Source organism: Giraffa tippelskirchi, chromosome 5, assembly GCF_054371585.1.
Source record: "Giraffa tippelskirchi isolate mGirTip1 chromosome 5, T2T-mGirTip1v1.2.pri, whole genome shotgun sequence".
NCBI classification, from domain to species: Eukaryota; Metazoa; Chordata; class Mammalia; order Artiodactyla; family Giraffidae; genus Giraffa; species Giraffa tippelskirchi.
The window spans coordinates 19,350,630-19,374,848 of NC_137279.1; the positions used below are offsets into that span (position 1 = coordinate 19,350,630).

Consider the following 24,219-nt stretch of genomic DNA (forward strand, 5'->3'; position numbering starts at 1 on the left):
GTCAAAAGTTTTTTAAAAAATAAAGGACAATGTCCAGACTCCTGCACATGGCTACGGGTCTCCACCTTAGTCTCCGGTTTCTCTGACATCATTTGCCACGCACCAACTGCAGCTCATCCTCTATTACGTAGCAAAACAGAACCACTTAAAATTCCTCAAACTTGAGACATTTCATGCTACTCTTCCTTTGCCTGGAATGTCTTTCTTGTTTGTTCAGTTACGGTGCTAATCTTCCGTCAAAGTTTCATGCAAATGTCACCTCTTTTAAGACACCATCTCTGATTACCTTGAACAGAAATGAGGGCTGTTCCTTTTGTATCTCTATCATACACTATAAAATTCCCTAGGAAATCTGACACAGTACAATTATTTTTGTCTACATGCCTTTCTCCCATACTGTCTACAATGACTTTCTTTTTCATGTTTTATTTTTTTTTTATCCTGAGAACTTAGAATTGTTCTTGGCATCAAATGTTTGGTGATTAAACGGGAAGCAAGCAAACATACCTCTACTGGTCTCACCCATGCCAAAGAACAAGGGATAGCCTGAGCAGGAAGCTTTGTGTAGCAGCACCTGCAACAGACCAATATATGAATATTTAATATTTTAAAACTGCCTTTTATGGAATCTCTTATCCCTTTCTTTAAAAAAAAAAATTATGTATTTTTGGCCACGCTAGATCTTCTTGCTGCACGCGGGCTTTCTCTAGTTGTAGTGAGTGGCGGCTATTCTTCCCTGCAGTGCGCGGGCTTCTCACTGAGGTGGCTTCTCTTGCTGGGAAGCACAGGCTCCACGCATGCGGGCTTCAGCAGTTGCGGTGCAAGTCTTACCCGCTTCTTGATTTAAGTTTTTCACGCCATTTCAGAGTATTCAATGCTGCATTTTTAAGTGAAATGTCTTAACGCTTCACACTAATGTCTAAGAAAGAAATTTGTAAAACCTAATAGTCTTTGAAAACCATGAAATTAAAATATAGGTGGAAACAGTCCAAACTTCATGATATATAAATGCAACTCTTAGCATGACCCAAAGCATCATTTTCTTAATAAGAGAACGAAATTTAGTCTCATGGTCCATTCAGATTCACAGTCATGTGAGAGAAAACACAAGAGATTACAATGCAACTGTGAAACTAAATGACCATTTGCCAAATCTGCACTAAGAAGAAAGAGGGGTGGGAAGGAGGGAGGCAGGAGAAAAGGAAGAGAAGTCCTCACTCCCCACAGCTTTAGCATTATGGTTCAAACCTAAATTGTTCTTAATGAATTTATTAACTCACTTGAGGAACCTCAGGGAAGACTTCTGAACAGTTCCAATGTTTCCAAAATCTGGATAGAACACTTCAACTTCCTGTTTCCCAAGAATTCGATGGATAATGACCCGATACCACCACTTATCCTCAGAAATCCTTACACAACAGAGATGTCCTGGCTGGATAAAATACTCTGGCATGGCATACCGATCAGAAACCAACTGATTAGAATAACAGCGCCTGCAGAATTCCATAAAAGAAATCCATAGAAAAAGAAAAAAAATTAAAGATCATTTTTATTGATGTATCAAGAGCAGGAAAGTCTTGGCAAAAGGCAAAGAAAAATTCTCACTTTTTCTGATTTGGTAATGCTTATTACTAATACCAATTATTTTCTTTTTCATATCCAAATCCTTTCTCTTTACCAATAAACTTCTTCAAATAGAAATTTACTAAGTGATCATTATGTAACATTATACCAAGTATTCTTGGCATAGAGTATATAATATAGTGATACAGTCAACTTAGAAAAAACACAGTATGCTTTTGGAGAGAAACAAAATAAATTACTATTATATGTGACACCAATGTAAAAATCAGACTTCTGTTAATGAATAAATCTAAAGCGAATGAAAACGTAAACATTTTACAGTGTTTACTAACAAAAGACATCATTATTCAATAGAGAAAAGAAATTTAGAGCAGTAATTCTCCAAGTGCAGTTTACAAATTCCTGGAATCCTGACACACTTTCCAAGAGTTCATAAGATCAAAGCTATTTTAATATATTGTATTATTATGAAAATAATTATTTGCCCTTTTCACTGTGTTAACATTTGCATTGACGGTGTAAAAGTAATGGTGCCTTTGCTTTTACAAAGTTTTACAAAAGGGTAAAACTCCAGGTGCCTTTGCTGAATCAAGCCAGTGACATTCAACTGTACTAGCAGTCATTTATTTTTCACTGCCATGCATTCCAATTAAATTTTTTTAAGTAAAAAAAAAGGCTAATTTCACTTAAGAATGTCCATGATAAAGCAATAAAAAATATTAAGCGTATTAAATCTCAAACACAGAGTGACTATCTTTTCAATATTCTCTGTAACAAAAATGGAAGTACAAGTAAAATACTTCCTAAGTTGTCTTTAGGAAAAGCACTTACGGATTTCATTTGTGAACTGAACTAGCTGCTCTGTGTGTGTGTATGTGCGTGTGAAGTATTGTTTTTAGTTGGAAGATGAATATGACACTATTAAACAACACTATTTTTGCTTGAAAGGTCCACTCAGAAGCTATGTTTATTCAGATTTGGATATTTGACACACACTTTCTCAAGAATGAAGTAGGCTTGTCACTTACAGGAAAACATTTACAGTATTTATTGTCAATGATAAAATTCAAAAGCTTTCCAATTAAAATCAGGATTTTCGAAACATTACATCTAGCACTGTGAGCTTGACAGCTTCCTAATACATAATACTCTTCTGATGATATCAGAGATACTAATGCTGCTGCTGCTAAGTCGCTTCAGTTGTGTCTGACTCTGTGCGACCCCACAGACAGCAGCCCATCAGGGTCCCCTGATTCTCCAGGCAAGAATACTGGAGTGAGTTGCCATTTCCCTCTCCAATGCATGAAAATGAAAAGTGAAAGCGAAGTCGCTGAGTCGTGTCTGACTCTTAGCAACCCCATGGACTGCAGCCTACCAGGCTCCTCCGTCCATGGGATTGTCCAGGCAAGAGTACTGGAGTGGGTTGCCGTTGCCTTCTCCGGAGATACTAATGAATGTGATTTTTAAAAAATACATTGTGTGATGAAACGTTCACATTTGGAAGATAGTGGAAGATGCACCAGTATTTTCCAAAAGACCAATGCATGATGTTTTAAAATCACAAATGGTGGTAAAATTGAGGGCCAGTTCCACTGAGTCCACAATTAGAAGGTCCCCATGCTTACTTACACAGTGGAAAGTTGTCACTTTTACTCAAGGTATTAGATCTGATAGTTAAGAGTGCCTGAAGAACTATGGACGGAGGTTTGTGACACAGTATAGGAGGCAGTGATCAAGACCACCCCCAAGAAAAAAGAAAGGCAAAATCGTTGTCTTGAGGAGGCCTTACAAATAGCTAAGAAGAGACGCTAAAGGCAAAGGAGAAAAGGAAAGATATACTCATCTGAATGCAGAGTTCCAAAGAATAGCAAAGAGAGATAAGAAAGCCTTCCTCAGTGATCAATGCAAAGAAATAGGGGAAAACAACAGAATGGGAAAGACTAGAGATCTCTTCAAGAAAATTAGAGATACCAAGGGAACATTTCACACAAAGATGGGCACAATAAAGGACAGAAATGGTATGGAACTAACAGAAGCAGAAGATATTAAGAAGAGGTGGCAAGAATAAACAGAAGTATTATACAAAAAATATCTTCATGACCCAGATTACCACGATGGTGTGACCGTTCACCTAGAGCCAGACATCCTGGAGTCTGAAGTCAGGTGGGCCTTAGGAAGCATTACTATGAACAAAGCTAGTGGAGGTGATGGAATTCCAGCTGAGCTATTTCAAGTCCCCAAAGATGATGCTATGCAAGTGCTGCATTCAATATGCCAGCAAATTTGCAAAACTCAGCAGTGGCCACAGGACTGGAAAAGGTCAGTTTTCATTCCAATCCCAAAGAAAGGCAATGCCAAAGAATGCTCAAACTACCGCACAATTGCACTCATCTCACACGCTAACAAAGCAATGCTCAAAATTCTCCAAGGTAGGTTTCAACAATACATGAACCAAGAACTTCCAGATGTTCAAGTCGGATTTAGAAAAGGCAGAGGAACCAGAGATCAAACTGCCAACATCCGTTGGATCACAGAAAAAGCAACAGAGTTCCAGAAAAACATCTACTTCTGCTTTACTGACTACTCTAAAGCCTTTGACTGCGTGGATCACAACAAACTGTGGAAAATTCTGAAAGAGATGGGAATACCAGACCACTTTAACTGCCTCCGGAGAAATCTATATGCAGGTCAAGAAGCAACAGTTAGAACGGGACATGGAACAACAGATTGGTTCCAAACAGGAAAAGAAGTACATCAAGGCTGCATACTGTCACCCAGGTTATTTAACTTATATGCAGAGTACATCATGTGAATTGCCGGGCTGGATGAAGCACAAGCTAGAATCAGGATTGCCGGAAGAAATATCAATAGCCTCACATATGCAGATGACACCACCCATATGGCTGAAAGTGAAGAGGAACCAAAGAGCCTCTTGATGAAAGTGAAAGAGGAGAGTGAAAAAGTTGTCTTAAATCTCAACATTCAAAAAACTCCCGTCCCATCACTTCATAGCAAATAGATGGTAAAACAATGGAAACAATGATAGACTTTATTTTCTTGGGCTCCAAAACCACTGCAGACGGTGACCACAGCCATGGAATTAAAAGACACTTGCTCCCTGTAAGAAAAGCTATGACCAACCTAGGCAGAATATTACAAAGGTTTGCCGACAAAGGTCCATTTAGTCAAAGTCGTGGTTTTTCTAGTAGTCATGTATGGATGTTAGAGTTGGATCATAAAGAAACCTGAGTGCCAAAGAATTGATGCTTTTGAACTGTGGTGTTGGAGAAGACTCTTGAGAGTCCCTTAGACTGCAAGGAGATCCAACCAGTCCATCCTAAAGGAAATCAGTCCTGAATATTCATTGGAAGGACTGATGTTGAAGCTGAAACTCCAATACTTTGGCCACCTGATGTGAAGAGCTGACTCACGGGAAAGGCCCTGATGCTGGGAAAGACTGAAGGCAGGAGGAGAAGGGGATGACAGAGGATGAGATGGCTGGATGGCATCACTGACTCAATGGATATGAGTTTGAGCAAGCTCTGGGAGTTGGTGATGGACAGGGAAGCCTGGCGTGCTGCAGTCCATGGAGTAGCAAAGAGTCAGACACGACTGAGCGACTAAACTGAACTGAATGCTTACTTTAATAATGCTCTCCTACTGCTGTCTTGAAATTCTTCATTTTTAAACAATAAGTCTTGCATTTCAATTTTGCACTGGAACCTGCAATTATATATCTAATCCTGCATCCATTCAAAGCGCAAAGGCAGAAAATGGATTTTAACATAGTAGAGTTTGAAAAGTTCAAATTCCACATTACATCTAACTTTAAGAAACCACTACTTGTCAAGTTTTCATATACTATCAAAAGAGTATTCACAATTTTCTGAAAAGGCTGTTAAAATACTCCTTTCCCCAACTATGTATCCCTGATGTTTTCATAAACTTTCACCAAAAGAATGTATCTGAAGAAATTAAAGACAGAAGCAGATACTGAAATACAACTTTCTTCTAGTACGCTATTTTCCATAAAAATGTTATTTATATTCAGAAAAATGAACTTATCATGATTTTTAAACATTTTACATTTTCACCGTTTTATTTTTGGTATGATAAATGCTGATAAGCAAAGGCTCTCCTGAGTCCTTAATTTTTAAAACCAACATGTTTGAGAACTGACTTAACAAGGTAAGTGAAAAATACATTGAAAATAACAGATTCCTACCGCATTTCAATCATCATGTCCTCAAGTAACTCTGATGAATCCCTGCTGTAGATTCGGATGTAGAATTGACTAGGAGAGATGATATACTCCACAAAGACACCCACGAGGGTACTGGTATCTAATGGGGGCAGTCTGCATAACTTCTTGTCCCGCACAGCATCTGGTGGGATGTCATGATTTGCCATTGCCAAGTTGAGCTGGGATTTGTTAATTTCTACTTGCTACAAATTTTTAAAAAAATCAAAGAAACCACTATAAATCTTTGAGTAACATGTCAAACTTTGACAATGTTTCTTCAAGTATATTTCATGAGTTACCTTTACTAGAAATACCTGGCAAATTATAAAAATGAAAATTCTTAGGCTCTAGCCCAGATTCAGTGATTCAGAATATCTGGAAGTGAGACCCACAGTTAAGCCTTTAAAACAACTTCCAAGATGATCCTTACCTACATTAAAGTACAAAAAGTACTGTCTTATATTACATAGAGAGTTAAAAGTGTGTCACACACAACTTCCCTGTACAAAACTGAAAACATGGTGCTTCAAATACTTAGGGTGAACTAAGTTACAGCCTAAATAAGATACAGCTTCATCCTAATCAATCCTACCAACAAAGCCAACTTTAAAGAATGGATTAAATTTCAGAGTACTCTTCCAACCAAAAATGGGGCTTCTCAAACACTTTCATTCTAAAATATACTATTTTCCTGCAGGCTTTTCTATCATCCTCTAGAAAATACAGCAGGCTCTCCAAACAAAATGTTTTCCTTCCATGAAAGAAGCCAGGTGTAAAGGGCAAAAGGGAAGAAGAGGAAACAACTAATTTCTTAATAATGACAAAATAACTAACAGGAGATGAGAACACAAAAGCAGAGAAGTGTATGTGCTGCTGCTGCTGCTGCTAAGTCGCTTCAGTCGTGTCCAACTCTGTGCGACCCCATAGACGGCAGCCCACCAGGCTCCACCGTCCCTGGGATTCTCCAGGCAGGAACGCGGAGTGGGTTGCCATTTCCTTCTCCAATGCATGAAAGTGGAAAGTGAAAGTGAAGTCGCTCAATCGTGTCTGACTTGTAGCGACCCCATGGACTGCAACCTACCAGGCTCCTCCGTCCATGGGATTTTCCAGGCAAGAGTACTGGAGTGGGGTGCCATTGCCTTGTGTATGTGGAGATAGAAGAGAAAAGCACTCTACAACTGAGGCTGGGTGCAGGGGCAACCTGCAGCAGTACTGAGAATACAGTTACAGCCAAGCTCCTCAATTTTTCCCTCTGAAGCCCTGAAGGGTTTTCGAGCCTACTGAAACACATGGACAGAGAATCAGCAATGTCATCCTCAAACAACAGTCAAGTCTTCAAAGCCCACTGAAAACTCTGAAATGAGACTCAAGGAAATCTAGTTATATAAAAGACTGAAAACCAGAATAAACGCTGTATAAGATGACTTCACACCAAAGTTCTGGTCTTGTCTAAGAAATCATATGTCCAGAAAGAAGACTTTTCCTCAAATGGAAATTTTGTCTAAAGAAAACTCATTAAGTTACTTTTCATAATGCTCAATCTCCAGTGCATGAAGACAGACACCAAACCTTACTCACCAGCTGCAAAGGTTTTACCACCAGATTAGGCTTCTTGAAAATCTTCTGTTCGGGTTCCTTATGGTTTTTTGAAGGGCAATCCCAAGTAGTCTCCTTGATAACAGCAGTAGACAGTGAATTTCTAGGGGGACTGGACACACAAGTTTTGGCTTCTATTTTCTTATCTGACTGAACTAAACATGAATTTCTGACTGATGACACAGCTCCATCTGAAATGACCAATAGAGAAGCCTATGTGTATCTATTAAAATAATCTGTAAACTATTACTAAACACATTCTATGTGCCAGGCCCTGGGCAGATAATGATAGATACGAACCTGTCTGTGCAGACCTTTCAGTATGGAGAGACACAAGGGAAGTTCCAGATGGGAACAAATCTTACATTATTTATATTGGGGGTGGGAGTTGGAAGATAACTCTGGTAAGGTTTTTTAAACTTTGGTGAAAGGTTTTATTTTTCAACAACCTGATTTCAATTTATTTCTTGTTCAACTTTAGCTGTGAAAATTCACTGTTGCTTAATGTACAATGTAACTACTTGTACTACTAATGTACAAGGGAACCTCAATGTATGTAACTACTTAATATTCCATAATACAATGTCTTAATTTTTAGGGAATTTCCAAACCAATCACATATTTTGTTCAAATTTACATGTTTATGACAATTGTAAGAGGTTGACATACTAAAATGGATTCCAGATAGACAGAAAATTGTAGTAGCTCCTAAAGAAATACACTAGTAACTATACAAAGATGGAAGCACAAGGATATTGAACACTGTATATTTTATAATATAAAAAAAAAGGGATACTCTCCACATGTCCATTGAGAGAAGACTGCTTAAATGAATTATAATATAGTTACAATATAATATAGTTATAATATAGTAATAAAAGAATTACATGTACTACTCAGTGCTCAACAACCGAGTTAACCACTGAACTACCTAGTGTTTCCCCATGAGAGCATCATTTCAGAAAATTTATTTCTTCAGAATTATTAAAAAGTCTAAACAATGAAGAAAGTAAACTTTAAAAACTCAGATTTTAATACAGCAGCATTATTACAACATACATCATCAGGAAGGAGGTCATTATATATGAAACATTTTCAAGGCTAACGTGATCTGTTTGGTTGATGTGGTTACAATTAAGATTGTTACCTAAATGATGCTTTCTTTTTCCTTGTCCTTATGGAGATAATTAAACATCAGGTTTGCATCATACTGTAATACAACTCACCAGATGCTAGAGGCTTCATATCAGCATCAAACACCAGCAAGTCTTGGTTTCCTTCCCTGAACTCAACATGGAGAATGTCACTAAGCGCTCCAACAAGCTCTATTACATTTAAGAAGCCCAGTTTTTTGGGTGAAAGTTGCTCTTTAAAAATTAACTGTAGCAAAAACAAACAAAAAACAAAACAGGAATATAACATATACAGATGCTTCATGGACAATGCTTTAATTTGGACTTGGACTCCAAACTAAATTTGTAGGGGTGAGTAAACTCAGGCATTCAATAAACACTTGCTTTCATGTGAGTATAATACAAACCAAGCAATCTATAATCCCTCACCATAAACTTCTAGGCCAGCTTCAAATTCCTTTTAGAGTATATGGTAATTGAAAAGAAAATTAGAGGACATTTATACCTCTCACTTTTCACAATGTATGATTATAAAGCAAAAGCCTTTTTAGAAAAAGAGGAGAACACACAAAATATAGAAATCATAATAAAACTGTTGATATTTCTCTATGTTCACAGAAAGAATATTCACTACAACTTTTCACATGGAATAAAATACTATTTTTAAATGTTTCCTTAAAACTATGCTTATTATCTCACCCTTGAAGTTGGGATAAGTAGGCAGGTGTCAGTGTATTTCCTACAGCACACTGATTTTCTTACCTTGGAAAAAAGAAGAATTATACCAAATAGAGACAGAAGAGAATATATATAAAATAAATAACAAATATGTCTGGTTTAAACTGCACAGTGAATTAGTTAAGTTTGTCCTTGTTAATAAAGTGAGTGTGTGTTCAGTTGCTCAGTCATGTCCAACTCTTTGTGACTCCACATACTGTAGTCCGCCAGGCTCCTCTGTTCGTGGGGTTTCTCAGGCAAGAATATTGGAGTGGGTTGCCATTTCTTCCTCCAGGGGATCGAACCCATGTCTTCTGTGTCTCCTGCACTGGCAGGTGAATTTCTCACCACTGAGCCACCTGGGAGTTCCTTGTTAATCAAGACCTCCTATGAAAATGTCTGAATTCTTAAAACTTGTCTCCCTAACCAAGGTAAAGCAGTTGAGCTAACCATGTTTCTTGCTCTCTTCCTTTTGATTAGGTGTTGTGTGAGTGGGTTCAGTCACGTTCCAACTCTTTGCAACCCCATGGACTGTAGCTCACCAGGCTCCTCTGCCCATGGAAGTTTCCAGGCAAGAATACTGGAGTGGGTTGCCATTTCCTCTTCCAGGGGATCCTCCCGACCCAGAAAGGGTCCAAATGCTCCTCTACTGCATCGGCAGGAGGATTCTTTACCACTGCACCACCTGAGAAGCCTAATTAGGTGTTAGCAGGAAATAAATCCTTGCCCTGACTTAATCACCTTGGAGAAGATTGACAGGAACACAGAGTGCAAACACTTTTAAAGGACTCACCCTTGACAAAGGGTGGGTTGTCTTTGTTTTAGAGGCCTTTTTTTGAGACAAGGCAAAACAATCAGATGTTCAAAAGTAATGTACAATGAAAGAGAAGTCAAACGCGTTGCTTTATCATGTATTCCCTCTTCTTTATAACTAAAGCAAACAAACCCAGCTTTCTGCTTTAAGGGAAGAGTCAGAAAAATAAGCCAATACATTTCCCCTCTTCATAATAACATAAACAGCTACCAGAAATCTAACTGTAATAAGAGAAATTGAATGTTGGCTTATACATATTCATTAAAAAGACAACAGACCATCAGACTACAAGAGTATAAATCCATCTGTCTTCAGCAGATACTCTTGTGTTTTTACTCATAGGTATCACCAAGTTGCTAAGTTCTAGCACTGGAGATTAATATTCCTCATTATTTACTGCTCATGTTTGCCTTAAGCAGAGAATAACTCGGAGGCTGATGCTTCTCTCTGCTTGTTTTAGTCTGTAACTTGTGTACTATCTGTGGCATCTGTCTGATGCTCAGGCCGTAACTTCAGGAGTTGAACTATAGATGGAATCTGAATTCTCTGATGCAATTTCTTCTATCTCTTCTTCTGTTGTCTCTGAAAAACTGATCCTCAAGTTTGCCAGCTCACTACTATCTTCAGGAAGCACACCTTTCCAAAGACCATAGGTTTTCCTACCATAATCTGCCACAGTCTCTATGCTCCATCTTCAGAACCACTGGCATAGAGTTCTCCATCAGACCTAAACCTCACACAGTGACTGGGACCAAAGTGTCCTTTGTAGGATTCTAATTGATCTTCACTATTATAGTCATATTTATAAGGTTTAAAATCTTCACTTGCTGCTACAAGAAATTCTCAAGGCAAAGAGATGGTTGCAGGAGCTTCAAAGGATTTGAGTCCAAACTTACTGCACTATGAAAAGCAACAGATGGTCCATACATTATTACCAGGTATTCCCTTGGGAATTCATCCCATACTACTAAAGACATCAAAACTTAAGAGATTTCACCTCTGTCATAGTAGTGTGCTCCCAAAGTAGAACAGTTTTATCACCAGCTGAAAGGATCTGTTTATCCTCACAGCACCACAGAGGCTTTTTAATACCAGAGGTATGACCATTGATTTCCTCAGGTTCTGTCTGGAAGACCATCTTGTCATCGTCCTTGGATCTGAAGAACATGGACATGAACAGCACCCCGCAGGCATCCTGGATGCTGAACACCGACTTGCAGCATCCCATGGCTGCCAGCGTACCAGCCAACTCAGTTACCCTCAGGGGCTCAAGGGGCTTGGTGCTCACTGGCCCTGCCAGTTCTATCTCCACCTTCTCTTTCAGTGCCTCCAGGCCCAAAGGGTGGGATTTCTGCAGGGCATACTTCTTGTTGGTGTAATGCTCTCAGATCCAAGTCAACTCTTTATGACTTCTCCCAGGACACTTGTAAATGTGGTGCCCAGTATCAGTCAAGTCATAGTTTAAAAGGGTCCTTATATAGCCAATCATGAATATCCTGAGAGAGAAAGAATTGGTAGAGGGTAGGGGAAGGGTGGTAATTAATTAGATTTGATACCTCTACTTACTTCTTTGTACATTACTTATTATGGCTTCTTTCCTTTTAATGTTCATTAGTCTCTTTAAGGGTGTCTTTACCTTCTCTGTTAAGTGCCTAGTACTATGAATGTGCAATTCAGCTGAACATACGACTAGGCTGGGAAGGATTTTTTTTAAATATGTTATTGATTTTTTGAATAAGTGATATTCAGAAGTTTTTTAAAGGTATATAGCAAACACTAAGTCTCCAGTCCACTCCCATTTCTCAGCTGACCAGGAGAGCACCTCCTTGGAGGTAACCACTACCAGTAGTTTCGTGTGGAAAACCATCACCAGCCGATTCTTGTGAGACTTCCCAGAAATTTTCAAAACTTGAATATACATCATCCTTCAACATAATAGATTACATCTGTTGTATTTTTTAATGAGTTACTACAGAGATATTTCCAAGTCAGTACATGAAACATAGTTGAGTTTTGCTTTGTGATCCTCAGAATCTTTTAGTCAATTAGTTTAGTTCATCAACTGATATATCAGACACATTGCCCAAATTCCTTTGTTATGCTATCTTCTCTATATACTCCCACCATAAGCGAGGAAGCAGTTGACGTTTATTTCTACTTCCACGCTCTTCCATCTCCAATCCATTTTAGTTATCTTATGTTTTCCTAAGAGTTGATATTTATGCCTTCAAATATATTACATGATTTAATTTTCTCAGAGTAGATTTTGCAGATGACATTTTCATAGTGCAAATTCTATTTTTTGCAAATTGGTAGCTGGACCCAGAGGCTTGATCAGACTCATGCTCCACCCCTTTGACAAAACTATTGGTGACGTTATATTCTAAAAAGAGGAATGTATAATGTCTGGTATTCTCTATGTTGGTGTTGTTATAGGAGCCATTACTGGTCAATGCCTGATTTACTATTCATTGAGAGTTTTAATATACTGATATCCTAACTCTATCGATTCTTTTTTATTATTTAGTTGGAATGTTTTATAGAGATATGGTCCCCTCATCTGTTACTTGGTTACCCAGTCCTACCAGTTCATTCAGGAAAGCCAGGAAAAGTGACTGGCTCTTTCTCTTTGTTTATTATTTTTTAAGAAAATGAATTAGTTCTCCATCATCTTCCATGATAACCAATTTGTTTTTAACATATGAACTCACAAAATTAAACATATTGGATGGGCTTCAAACCACTGCAATTATTATCCTCAGTGAAACTTGAAATAACACTTCAAGTGGATTCCTAAATCCTCCTGATGTGAACCTAGTCTTTAATAGTCCTTGCTCGTCTGGAATGATAAGATGTTTCGGGCTCAGTTTATGTAGTTAGAATATCCTTATATGTACAGTTTAAGTGATCTCATAATTACCCCCATATATCCCATAATTATTAACACGCTCTATATCACATTACTCAGTAGTCTCAGAATAACAGTACTGTTTTTAAACCATCACCAGTATAATTAATAAAAGCAGTTAAGATTTTTTTGTGTATGGTTAGGGGACGACAGAGGATGAGATGGTTGGATGGCATCACCGACTCAATGGACATGGGTTTGGGTAAACTCTGGGAGTTGGTGATGGACAGGGAGGCCTGGCGTGCTGCGATTCATGGGGTCGCAAAGAGTTGGACACGACTGAGAGATTGAACTGAACTGATCCCTTCCCTATCATTTTATGTAATTGTCCTTTATACTGTCAGAGTATATAGCCATATATATGTGTGTGTGTGTGTGTGTGTGTGTGTGTGTGTGTGTGTGTGTGTGTGTGTGTGTGTGTGTGTGTGTGTGTGTGTGTGAGTGTGTGTACACACACACTTAGCTAGCCAGGGAAGCCTGCATGCTACAGTCCACAGGGTCATAAAGAGTTAGACATGACTTAGCAACTGAACAACAGCAGCATACAGCCATTATATACTATATTCTGTTCTTTCTAACCATCATTTGGTCTTAGTTTTACAAGTGGCACTCACATTCAGTTCTTTTGTTGCTGTCCCTCTAGTGATTTTGGTTATTGGAAGTTCATCCTTCAGTTGACTCCTTGAGGGTCAGTCAGGGAAACAATGGTACTTAAATTCTTGCATGATGGTAATAGCTTGTCTAGTTCTGTACAGTTGAAAGTCGATTTTGCTAGCCATAAAATCCTTGGCTAACATTTTCTTTCCTTGAGTGTTTAAAATATGTTAATTTTTAAAATTTCTTTTCTTCTAAACACTGCTATGAAAATGTCTATAATGTAATTTTGTCTCCCTTCTAAGTTACTTGTTCATTTGTTTAGAAGCTCAAAGGATTATTTAAGTCCAATAATATCAATCATCCTTGGTTGATATTCTCAGGTATGAGTGTGCTCTTTCAATATATAATTTCAAGTCTTCCACTTCAATAAAGTTTACTTGAATTATACTCAAGTACTCAAATTATATTTGAGTATATATCCAGTATTTGTTCTGTTTCATCTTTGGTTTTATTTCATAAGTTGGCTCTTATCTGCCTGTTTTCAATACCTGGTACTTTCCTTCTTGCTCCATTTTTCCCTAGTATTTTCTTATGAAAAATTTTAAACACATAAAAAGGTGAAAGACTTGAACAGTGAACATCCACCACCTAGATCATATAATGTTTAGTATTCTGCTATTATTTGCTTTATCATCTTTATATCCATCTACCTACCAAACCATCTTATCTTTTTCATGCATTTCAACAGGAGCTGTAGATATCAGTACCCTTTAACCCCAAAATATGTCAGTATGCACATAATTGAGTTCAATATCTGTGAGTTTTTTAAAGGTAAAATTTACATACAGTGAGTTGTACAAAACTTAAGTTTACCATTCAATTATCTGCAATAAATGCAAAATTGTATCCCCCAAAACCACATTTAAGATATAAAACATCTCCATCACCTCAGCAAGTTCTTTATTTCCCAGAGACAAACAACTCTCTTTTTCTACCATAAATTAGCTTTTGCTATCCTAGCAATTCATATAGAAGGTATCCTACAAGGTACACTTTCTGTTCAGCAGCAAATGTTTCTCAAATTCATCTGTGTTGGCTCATCTATCACTCAGTTCAGTTCAGTTCAGTCGCTCAGTTGTGTCCGACTCTTTGCGACCCCATGAATTGCAGCACGCCAGGCCTCCCTGTCCATCACCAACTCCCGGAGTCTACCCAAACCCATGTCCATCGAGTCAGTGATGCCATCCAACCATCTCATCCTCTGTCGTCCCCTTCTCCTCCTGCCCCCAATCCTACCCAGCATCAGGGTCTTTTCCAATGAGTCAACTCTTCGCATGAGGTGGCCAAAGGATTGGAGTTTCAGCTTCAACATCAGACCTTCCAATGAACACCCAGGATTGATCTCTTTTAGGATGGATTGATTGGATCTCCCTGCAGTCCAAGGGACTCTCAAGAGTCTTCTCCAACACCACAGTTCAAAAGCATCAATTCTGCGGCACTCAGCTTTCTTCACCGTCCAACTCTCACATCCATACATGATCACTGGAAAAACCATAGCCTTGACTAGACGGACTTTTGTTGGCAAAGTAACGTCTCTGCTTTTAAATATGCTATCTAGGTTGGCCATAACCTTCATTCCAAGGAGTAAGCGTCTTTTAATTTCATGGCTGCAATCACCATCAGCAGTGATTCTAGCTGATTTATTTTTAATGTTGAATAATTTCATTGTAGAATATACAATTTCCTTATTCAGTTACATACTAATGAATAATAGGATTGTCTCCAGTTTTGGCTATTAAGCATAAAGCTCTTTCAAATATAACTGTACAAGAGTTTTCGGAGAACATAGGCTTTGATTTCTCAAGTAAATATCAGAGTATAACTCTGGATCAAAGGACAAATATTTATTTCTTTTGAACAAACTGTCAGAACATTTTCCAAAGTAGTACCGTTTTATACTTGCACAAAAATATATGAGTTTACTAGCATTTATGTATATTAATCACTCATACATCTACATCTGTGCAGTATCTGCTCAAATCTTTTTTTAATGGAGTTATTTGACTTTCTATAATGGAGCTAGCTATACAAGGTTCCCTATGTATTCTAGATACGAGTCTTTCTTCAGATGTATGACTGTAAATATTTCTTCCCAGTCTGTGGTCTGCCTGTTCATTTTTACATGGAAGCTCCTAAATAGTAAAAGTTTGATAAAGTCTCATTATCAACTTTCTTTTAAATGACTATTGCTTTCTATGTCCTAAGAAACTCTTAAATATCCCCAGATTGTAAATAAAGTTTTCTTTCAGGAGGTTTAATGTTTTATTTTTCTCATTTAGGTCTAATATATAACTCTAATTTTTGTACATGGTGTGAGGTTGGGGTTGGGATTTGCTTTTTCCCTATATAAGTAATTGTTCCAGCATCATTTGTTGAAAAAATTTCCTCTCCCCACTGAATTCCTTTTGGTACTTTTGTTAAAAATCACTTGAGTGTATAAGAACTGAATTCCTTATGCACTCTCATAATGACAAACTTGGGGATTTGTCAATATTTACAAATATCCTACAAGAATTATGATGGGGATGAAACAATCTTAGATTAATAACAATACTAAGACTTCTTAACCCATGAATGTTATAGCTCTCTGTTTAGTTTTCTTTAATTTCTCTCAGCAATGTTAGTATTTTTCGTTATAGATGCATAACTTATGTTTCTTTTGTTAGACTTATTTCCAAGTAATTTGACACTAGTGTAAATTTAATTTTAAAAATTTGGTTTCCAACTGTTTTCTGTCTACATATGCAAATATAATAGATTTTTATATTAATCTATATTATACTGGGCTTCCCAGGTGGCGTAGTGGTAAAGAAACCCTCCTGCCAATGCAGGAGATGCAAGAGACATGGGTTTGATCCCTGGGTCAGGAAGATCCCCTCGAGTAGGAAATGGCAACTTGCTCCAGTATTTTCGCCTGGAAAATTCCATGGATAGAGGAGCTGGTGGGCAACAGTCCATGAGGTCAGAAAGAGTCGGACGTGACTGAGCAATTGAGCACATATTATTTTTATTGTTAATCTATACAATTAATACAATATATATTTTTTGGTATTTTATCTTTGACCTTAATAAATTCACTTATTAGTTCTAATAGGTTTTCATGGGTTCTTTAGTATATTCTATGTAGACAATCATGCTTTCTACAAATAATGAGAGTTTCACTTCTTCAAGTTTTTGTACCTTTTTTCTTATTTTATTACACTGTCTAGGACCTCCAGTACAACACTGAATTAAAGCAGTGCAAAATGGACATAGTAGCCTTGCTGATTTTATAGGGAAAGTCTCCACTGTTTTACCATTAAATATGACAAGTACAGGTTTTTCATAGCTATCTTTTATCAGACTGAAGAAGTTCTATTCTTATTTTTCTAAGAGTTTTATTGCAAATGGGTATGAAATTTTGGTAATTCTTTTTCTGCATCTACTAAAATGATCCTAAGACTTTCTTCCTTATTCTCTTACCATGGTAAATTACATCAGTTTCTTTTGAAATGTTACTGCCACCTTGTATTGCTGGGGGGGGAAGATATCCTCTTGTTTACATACTGTTGGATTAAATTTACTAGTATTTTGTAATATTTTTTATCGTGTGTTATGATAAACATAATCTAATTGGGGGTTTTTTGGTAATGTCTATGTCAACTTTTGGTAGCAGGATAACGTATTCATAGAAAATATTCCCAACTCATTCTATTTTATCAGAGAAAGAATGTATGATTAATAAAATCTCCTCCTTAAAAGTTATATGGAATTCACCAATGAAACCATATGGGCATGGAATTTTTTTCTTCTTCTCTCCTCCTTTGTGGAGAGGTCTTTTTGTTTTTTATTGCTTTTAAATAACAAAACTTCATTTCTTTGATAGAGGGATATTCAGATTTTCTATTTCATCTTGTCTCAGCTGGGTAATTTGTGTCTTTTGAGGAATTTTTCCATTCCATTAAGTTTTAAAATGATAGGCACAGTTGTTCATAAAATTTTCTGATTGTCCTTTTAACATCTGTAGGATGATAATGATATAATCTCTTTCCTGACATTGGTATTTGTGTCCTCTTTTTTCCTAATTTAGCTAGCTAATGGTTCATCAATTTTGGGCTCTTGCAATGAATCAATATTGGCTTTGTTAATTGTTGCTATTTTATTAATGTCTATTTTTGATTTTATAATTTCTTTTCTCCTACTATTTTGACTTTACATCATTCCTCCTTTTTAAAAAAATTAATTTATTTATTATAATTGGAGGCTAGTTACTTTATAATATTGTGGTGGTTTTTGCTATACATTGACATGAATCAGCCACAGGTGTACATGTGTCCCCCCATCCCGAACCCGCCTCCCATCTCCTTCACCATTCCATCCCTCTGGGTTGACCCAGTGCACCGGCTTTGAGTGCCCTGTTTCATGAATCAAACTTGGACTGGTCATCTATTTCACATATGGTAATATACATGTTTCAATGTTATTCTCTCAAATCATCCCACCCTCGCCTTCTCCCACAGAGTCCAGCAGTCTATTCTTTGTATCTCTGTCTCTTTTGCTGTCTTGCATATAGTGTCATTACCATCTTTCTAAATTCCATATAATGCATTAATATGCTGTATTGGTGTTTTTTTTTTCTGACTTACTTCACCTGTTATAATAGGCTCCAGTTTCATCCAATTCATTAGAACTGACTCAAATGCTTTCTTTTTAATAGTTGAGTAACATTCCATTGTGTATATGTACCACAGCTTTCTTATCCATTTGTCTGCCAATGGACATCTAGGTTGCTTCCATGTCCTGGCTATTGTAGACAGTGCTGCAATGAACACTGGGGTACACGTGTCTCTTTCAATTCTGGTTTCCTCAGTGTGTATGCCCAGCAGTGGGATTGCTGGGTTGTATGGCACTTCTATTTCCAGGTTTTTAATGAATCTCCACACTTTCTCCATAGTGGCTGTACTAGTTTGCATTCTCACCAACAGTATAAGAGGGTTCCCTTTTCTCCACACCCTCTCCAGCATTTATTGCTTGTAGACTTTTTGATAGCAGCCAATCTGACTGGCGTGAGATGGTACCTCACTGTGGTTCTGATTTGCATTTCTCTGATAATGAGTGATGTTGAGCATCTTTTCCTGTGTTTGTTACCCATCTGCATGTCTTCTTTGGAGAAATGCCTATTTAGTTCTTGGGCCCATTTTTTGATTGGGTTGTTTATTTTTCTGGTATTGAGCTGCAGGAGCTGCTTGTATATTTTTAAGATTCTTTGTCAGTTGCTTTGTTTGCTATTATTTTCTCCCATTCTGAAGGCTGTCTTTTCACCTTGCTTATAGTTTCCTTTGTTGTGTAAAAGCTTTTAAATTTAATTAGGTCCCATTTATTTATTTTTGCTTTTATTTCCATTACTCTGGGAAGTGGGTCATAGAGGATCCTGCTGTGATTTATGTCAGAGTGTTCTGCCTGTGTTTTCCTTTAGGAGTTTTATAGTTTCTGGTCTTACATTTAGATCTTTAATCCATTTTGAGTTTATTTTTGTGTATGGTGTTAAAAGTGTTCTAGTTTCATTCTTTTACAGGTGGTTGCCCAGTTTCCACAGCACTACTTGTTACAGAGACTGTATTTTCTCTATTGTGTATTTTTGCCTCCTTTGCCAAAGATAAGGTGTACACAGGTGCATGGATTTATCTCTGGGCTTTCTATTTTGTTCCATTGATCTATATTTCCGTCTTTGTGCCAGTACCATACTGTCTTGATGACTGTAGCTTTGTAGTATAGTCTGAAGTCAGGCAGGTTGATTCCTCCAGTTCCACTCTTCTTTCTCAAGATTGCTTTGACTATTCGAGGTTTTCTGTGTCTCCATACAAATTGTGAAATTATTTGTTCTAGTTCTGTGAAAACTACTGTTGGTAGCTTAATATAAATTACATTGAATCTATAGATTGCTTTGGGTAGTACACTCATTTTCACTGTATTGATTCTTCCGACCCATGAACATGGTATATTTATCCATCTATTTGTGTCATCTTTGATTTCTTTCATCAGTGTTTTATAGTTTTCTATATACAGGTCTTTTGTTTCTTTAGGTAAATTTATTCCTAAATATTTTATTCTTTTCATCACAATGGTGAATGGGATTGTTTCCTTAATTTCCCTGTTTTCTCACTGTTAGTGTATAGGAATGCAAGGGATTTATGCGTATTACTTTTATATCCTGAAACTTAACTATATTCATTGATTAGCTCTAGTAATTTTCTGGTGGTGTCTTTAGGGTTTGCTACGTAGACATTCTTTTTTCTGACTTATTCAGGTAGACCTTTAGGTCAATGATGATTTTTATACCTTTCTTTCTTCTAATTTAGGCATTTTATTTTATTTTAATTTAGGCATTTTAAAGCTATAAGTTTTCCTTTGAGCACTGCTTCAGCTGCATCTCACAGTTTTTGATATGTTATATCTTCAATATCATTCAATGGAAAATACTTTCAAATTTCCCTTATTTTATCTTTAATAAATTATTTAGCTATATTCAATATTTTACAATAAATAATAGAAAAGAATATGAAAAAGTATACATATATATATTTGAATAACTTTGCTATACACCAGAAGCTAACACAACATTGCAATCAACTATAATTTAAAGCAATAAGTTATTTGGAAGAGAACTGTTTAATTCCAAAATTTTTTAGAGGGTTAATACTTAGGGAACTCATTGTATTGATTTGTACTTGCAAATATATATATATTACAAATATATATATATATATTACATTGTATTGATTTGTAATTCCATCTTAAAGAACATACCCTAAGATTTCAGTATTTTGAAATTTGTTTAGATTTATTCTATAACCAACTACATGGTCTGTCTTGGCAAATATATGTTCCATGTGTACTTGAGTACAATGTGTATTCTGCAGTTGTTGGGTATAGTGTTCTATAAAAGTCAAATAGATCAAGATGACAGAGAGTGTAGTTCAGATTTTCCATGTCCTTATTCATTTTTTGGACTATTTTATCAATTGCCAGAAAGAAAAAAATCCCTATAATTGTGGGAGTTAATTCATAATTAATTCTGCTAATTTTTAGATCATTTATCTTAAAGCATTAGTAGGTGAATACACATTTGACCACTGTGTCTTCCTGATTAACCCTTTATCCTTACAAAATGTCTATCTCTGATAATACACTTTGCCTTGAAGTCTCCTTTACCTGATTTTTTTTAGTCTTTTTAGTTCTTTTATGCTCACTATATATATATTTTTTCATCTTTTACTTTCAACCAATTTATGTCTTTCTACTAATAGTATATTTTTTATGGACAGCATTTAGTTACATTCTGCTTTTTCATTATATCTCATAACTTCATTAATTTTAATATATACTCCATTATATTTATAAAATTATTAATATAAGTGGATTTATAGATACTATTCTTTAAATTGAAGTATAGATGGTTTACAATGTTGTGTTGGTTTCAAGTGTATAGCAAAATGGTTCATTTCACATGTATATATATAATTTTTCAGATCCTTTTGTTTTTTAGGTTATTACAAGATACTGAATACAGTTCCCTGTGCTATACAGTAGATCCTTGTTGTTTACTTATTTCATATATATTAGTATGCATCTGTTAATCCAAGATATATCCCTCTTTCCCTTTCCCCTTTGGTAACCATAGATTTTCTATGTCTGTGAGTCCGTTTTTGTTTTGTAAAGAAGTTCACTTATGTCTTAAGATTTCACATCAAAGTGTTATATGATATTTGTCTCTGACTGACTGACTTCACTTGGTATGATAATCTCTAGGTCTATCCACGTTGTGGCAAATGGCATTAGTTTATTCATTTTATGGCTGAGTGATATTCCATTGTGTGTGTGTGTGTGTGTGTGTATATATATATATATACACATATATACATATATATACATATACATATATATATATACACACACACACATCTTCTTTATCTAGTCATGTGTTGATGGACACTTAGGCTGCTTCCATGTCTTGGCTATTGTAAATAGTGTTGCAAAGAACACTGGGGTGCATGTATCTTTTTGAGTTACAGTTTCTCTGGATATATGCCTAGGAGTGGGATTGCTGGATCATATGGTAGCTCTATTTTCAGTTTTCTAAGGAACCTCCATACTGTTTGTCCATAGTGGCTGCACCAATTCACATTTCCACCAACAGTGCAAAAAAGTTTCCTTTCCTCCACACCCTCTCCAGCATTTATTATTTGTAGATTTTTTGATGATGGCCATTTTGACTGGTGTGAGGTCATACCTCATTGCATTTGTATTTCTCTAATAATCAGTGCTATTGAGCATCTTTCAAGTGCCTGTTGGCCCTCTGTATGTTTTCAAAGAAATATCTGTTTAGGTCTTCCGCCCATTTTTTGATTGGGTTGTTTTTTTTACATTGAGCTGCATGAGTTGTTCGTATATTTTGGAAATTGAGCCCTTGCTGTTCATACTGTTTGCAAATATTTTCTCCTATACGGCTATCATTTTTTTTGCTATTTAATTTCTGCTGATTCCACCTGTATTTTGCTTCTCTCAAAGTTTGTTCCTTTGTTGTCTTTCAAGCAAAACAGCTGAACAGTAAACCCAGTCTTCCTTTGAGTTTATTTAGTACTTTTATACAATTCCATTTTATTGTATCTAGTATCTTATATCTTATATCTAGTGGCTTTATACCTATCACTCTGCATTATTTATTGTTCTGTACACCTTAACTTTCCAGTATTATTGTACTACTTCACAAAAAACACAAGAACCTTGCAAACTATAGTTCTATGTGCTTACTGCCCCTCCATCTAGTTAAGGCTATGGTTTTTCCAGTAGTCATGTATGGATGTGAGAGTTGGACTATAAAGAAAGCTGAGCGCCGAAGAATTGATGCTTTTGAACTGTGCTGTTGAAGAAGACTCTTGAGAGTCCCTTGGACTGCAAGGAGATCCAACCAGTCCATCCTAAAGGAAATCAGTCCTGAATATTCAGTGAAAGGACTGATGCTGAAGCTGAAACTCCAATACTTTGGCCACCTGATGTGAAGAACTGACTCATTGGAAAAGACCCTGATGCTGGGAAAGATTGAAGGCAGGAGGAGAAGCAGATGACAGAGGATAATATGGTTGGATGGCATCACTGACTGAATGGACATGAGTTTGAATAAACTCCAGGAGTTGGTGATGGATAGGGAGGCCTGACGTGCTGCAGTCCATGGAGCTGCAAAGAGTTGGACATGACTGAACAACTGAACTGAACTGAATGCCCCTCCACTCATTATGCTATGGTTTTCACAGGTACTAAATCTGTGTGTTACAAACCCAATTATACAATGTTGTAATTTTTGCTTTAAGCAGTCAAAGATTTAATTGATTGAAAGTCTTTTATATACCCACACATTTTACATAAGATTTCCTTTGTATTCATTTTGAGGGCTTTTCTGGGCTTCTTAAATCTGTAAACTCTTTCATAGAATTTATGAAATTTTCAGCCATTATTTTCTCAAATTTTTCTTACCATCTTTCTTTCCTCACAATTATACATGTTAGGCCACTTGGTACTGTCCTATAGGTCTCTCCAATTCTGCACTGTTTTTTTTCCCGGCCATGCTGCACAGTTTGTGATATCTCAGTTCCCCACTCAGGGATCAAACCAAAGTCACAACAGAGAAAGCGCCCAATTCTAGATACTATGCCACCAGGGAACTCCCAGATTCTGTTTTTTAAATTTATTTATTTTTGGCTGTGTTGGGTCTTCGCTGCTGTACATAGGCTCTCTTGGGTTGTAGTAAGCAGGTGCTACTCTCTAGTTGTGGTGCACAGGCTTCTTGGTTGAGGTGACTTCTCTTGTTGCAGACCATGGGCTCTAGGGCTTCCATAGTTAAGCTTAGTTGCCCCACAACAAATGGAATCTTTCTGAAGCAGGGATCAAACCTGTGTCCCCTGCACTGGCAGGTGGATTCTTAACAGCTGAACCACCACAAAAGTCTCCAGGTTCTGCTTTTGAAAAAATTTTTTTCATTTATTTTCTCTCTCTGTTCTTCAGATTAGATCATTTCTACCAATCTGTCTTGGGGTTTACTGATGCTTTTTTTTTATTTTTTATTTATTTATTTATTTATTTATTTTTTATTTTTATTTTTTTTTTTTGCGGGCAGCATCTGGGTTCTTTATTGGAATTGAGGATGGTGCTGAGAACCGTGGACTCTCATGACCACACAAGCGGTAAAGGGCAGCCGGCGATGCTTGACACCATGGTTTCACACAAAGCAGATAAAGAAATATCAAGAAAGCCTAATTTTCTATTTTAAAAAATTCCTAAGGGCATATGGCAGAAGAACGCTGGGAGAAGAATCACTGGGAAGGATATGCATAAATAAAGACGTGTTTCTTACCTCAAAAAAGTTCCAAGATTCACAAAATCTGCAGAAGCTTGGTTAATCAAATACTGCGGTACTGATTTAATCAGTATAAAATTGAAAGAGCTTTAGATCTGTAATAAAAATCCAAATTTGGGGAAGGAAGGGCAAACTTTAAAACAGCAGCCAGTAGAGAAGGGCTGGGGAGGGCATGGG

General features: G+C 36.8%; 1 protein-coding gene and 1 pseudogene across 19 annotated transcripts in view; both read right to left on the reverse strand.

The window, feature by feature from the left end:
• The window catches only part of TDRD5 (tudor domain containing 5), a 98,807-nt gene that overhangs the window by 31,384 nt on the left and 43,204 nt on the right, over nt 1-24,219 (reverse strand). For all 19 annotated transcript variants that reach the window (XM_081485878.1, XM_081485876.1, XM_081485877.1 and 16 more), the window contains 5 exons: nt 8,650-8,803; nt 7,406-7,614; nt 5,810-6,030; nt 1,281-1,493; nt 508-574 (listed from right to left, as the gene is read on the reverse strand). In XM_081485878.1, the coding sequence (XP_081342004.1) occupies nt 508-574; nt 1,281-1,493; nt 5,810-6,030; nt 7,406-7,614; nt 8,650-8,803 (864 nt within the window). The remainder of the gene's footprint in view (nt 1-507; nt 575-1,280; nt 1,494-5,809; nt 6,031-7,405; nt 7,615-8,649; nt 8,804-24,219) is intronic.
• LOC145507403 (serine-threonine kinase receptor-associated protein pseudogene) lies at nt 10,587-11,315 on the reverse strand (annotated as a pseudogene).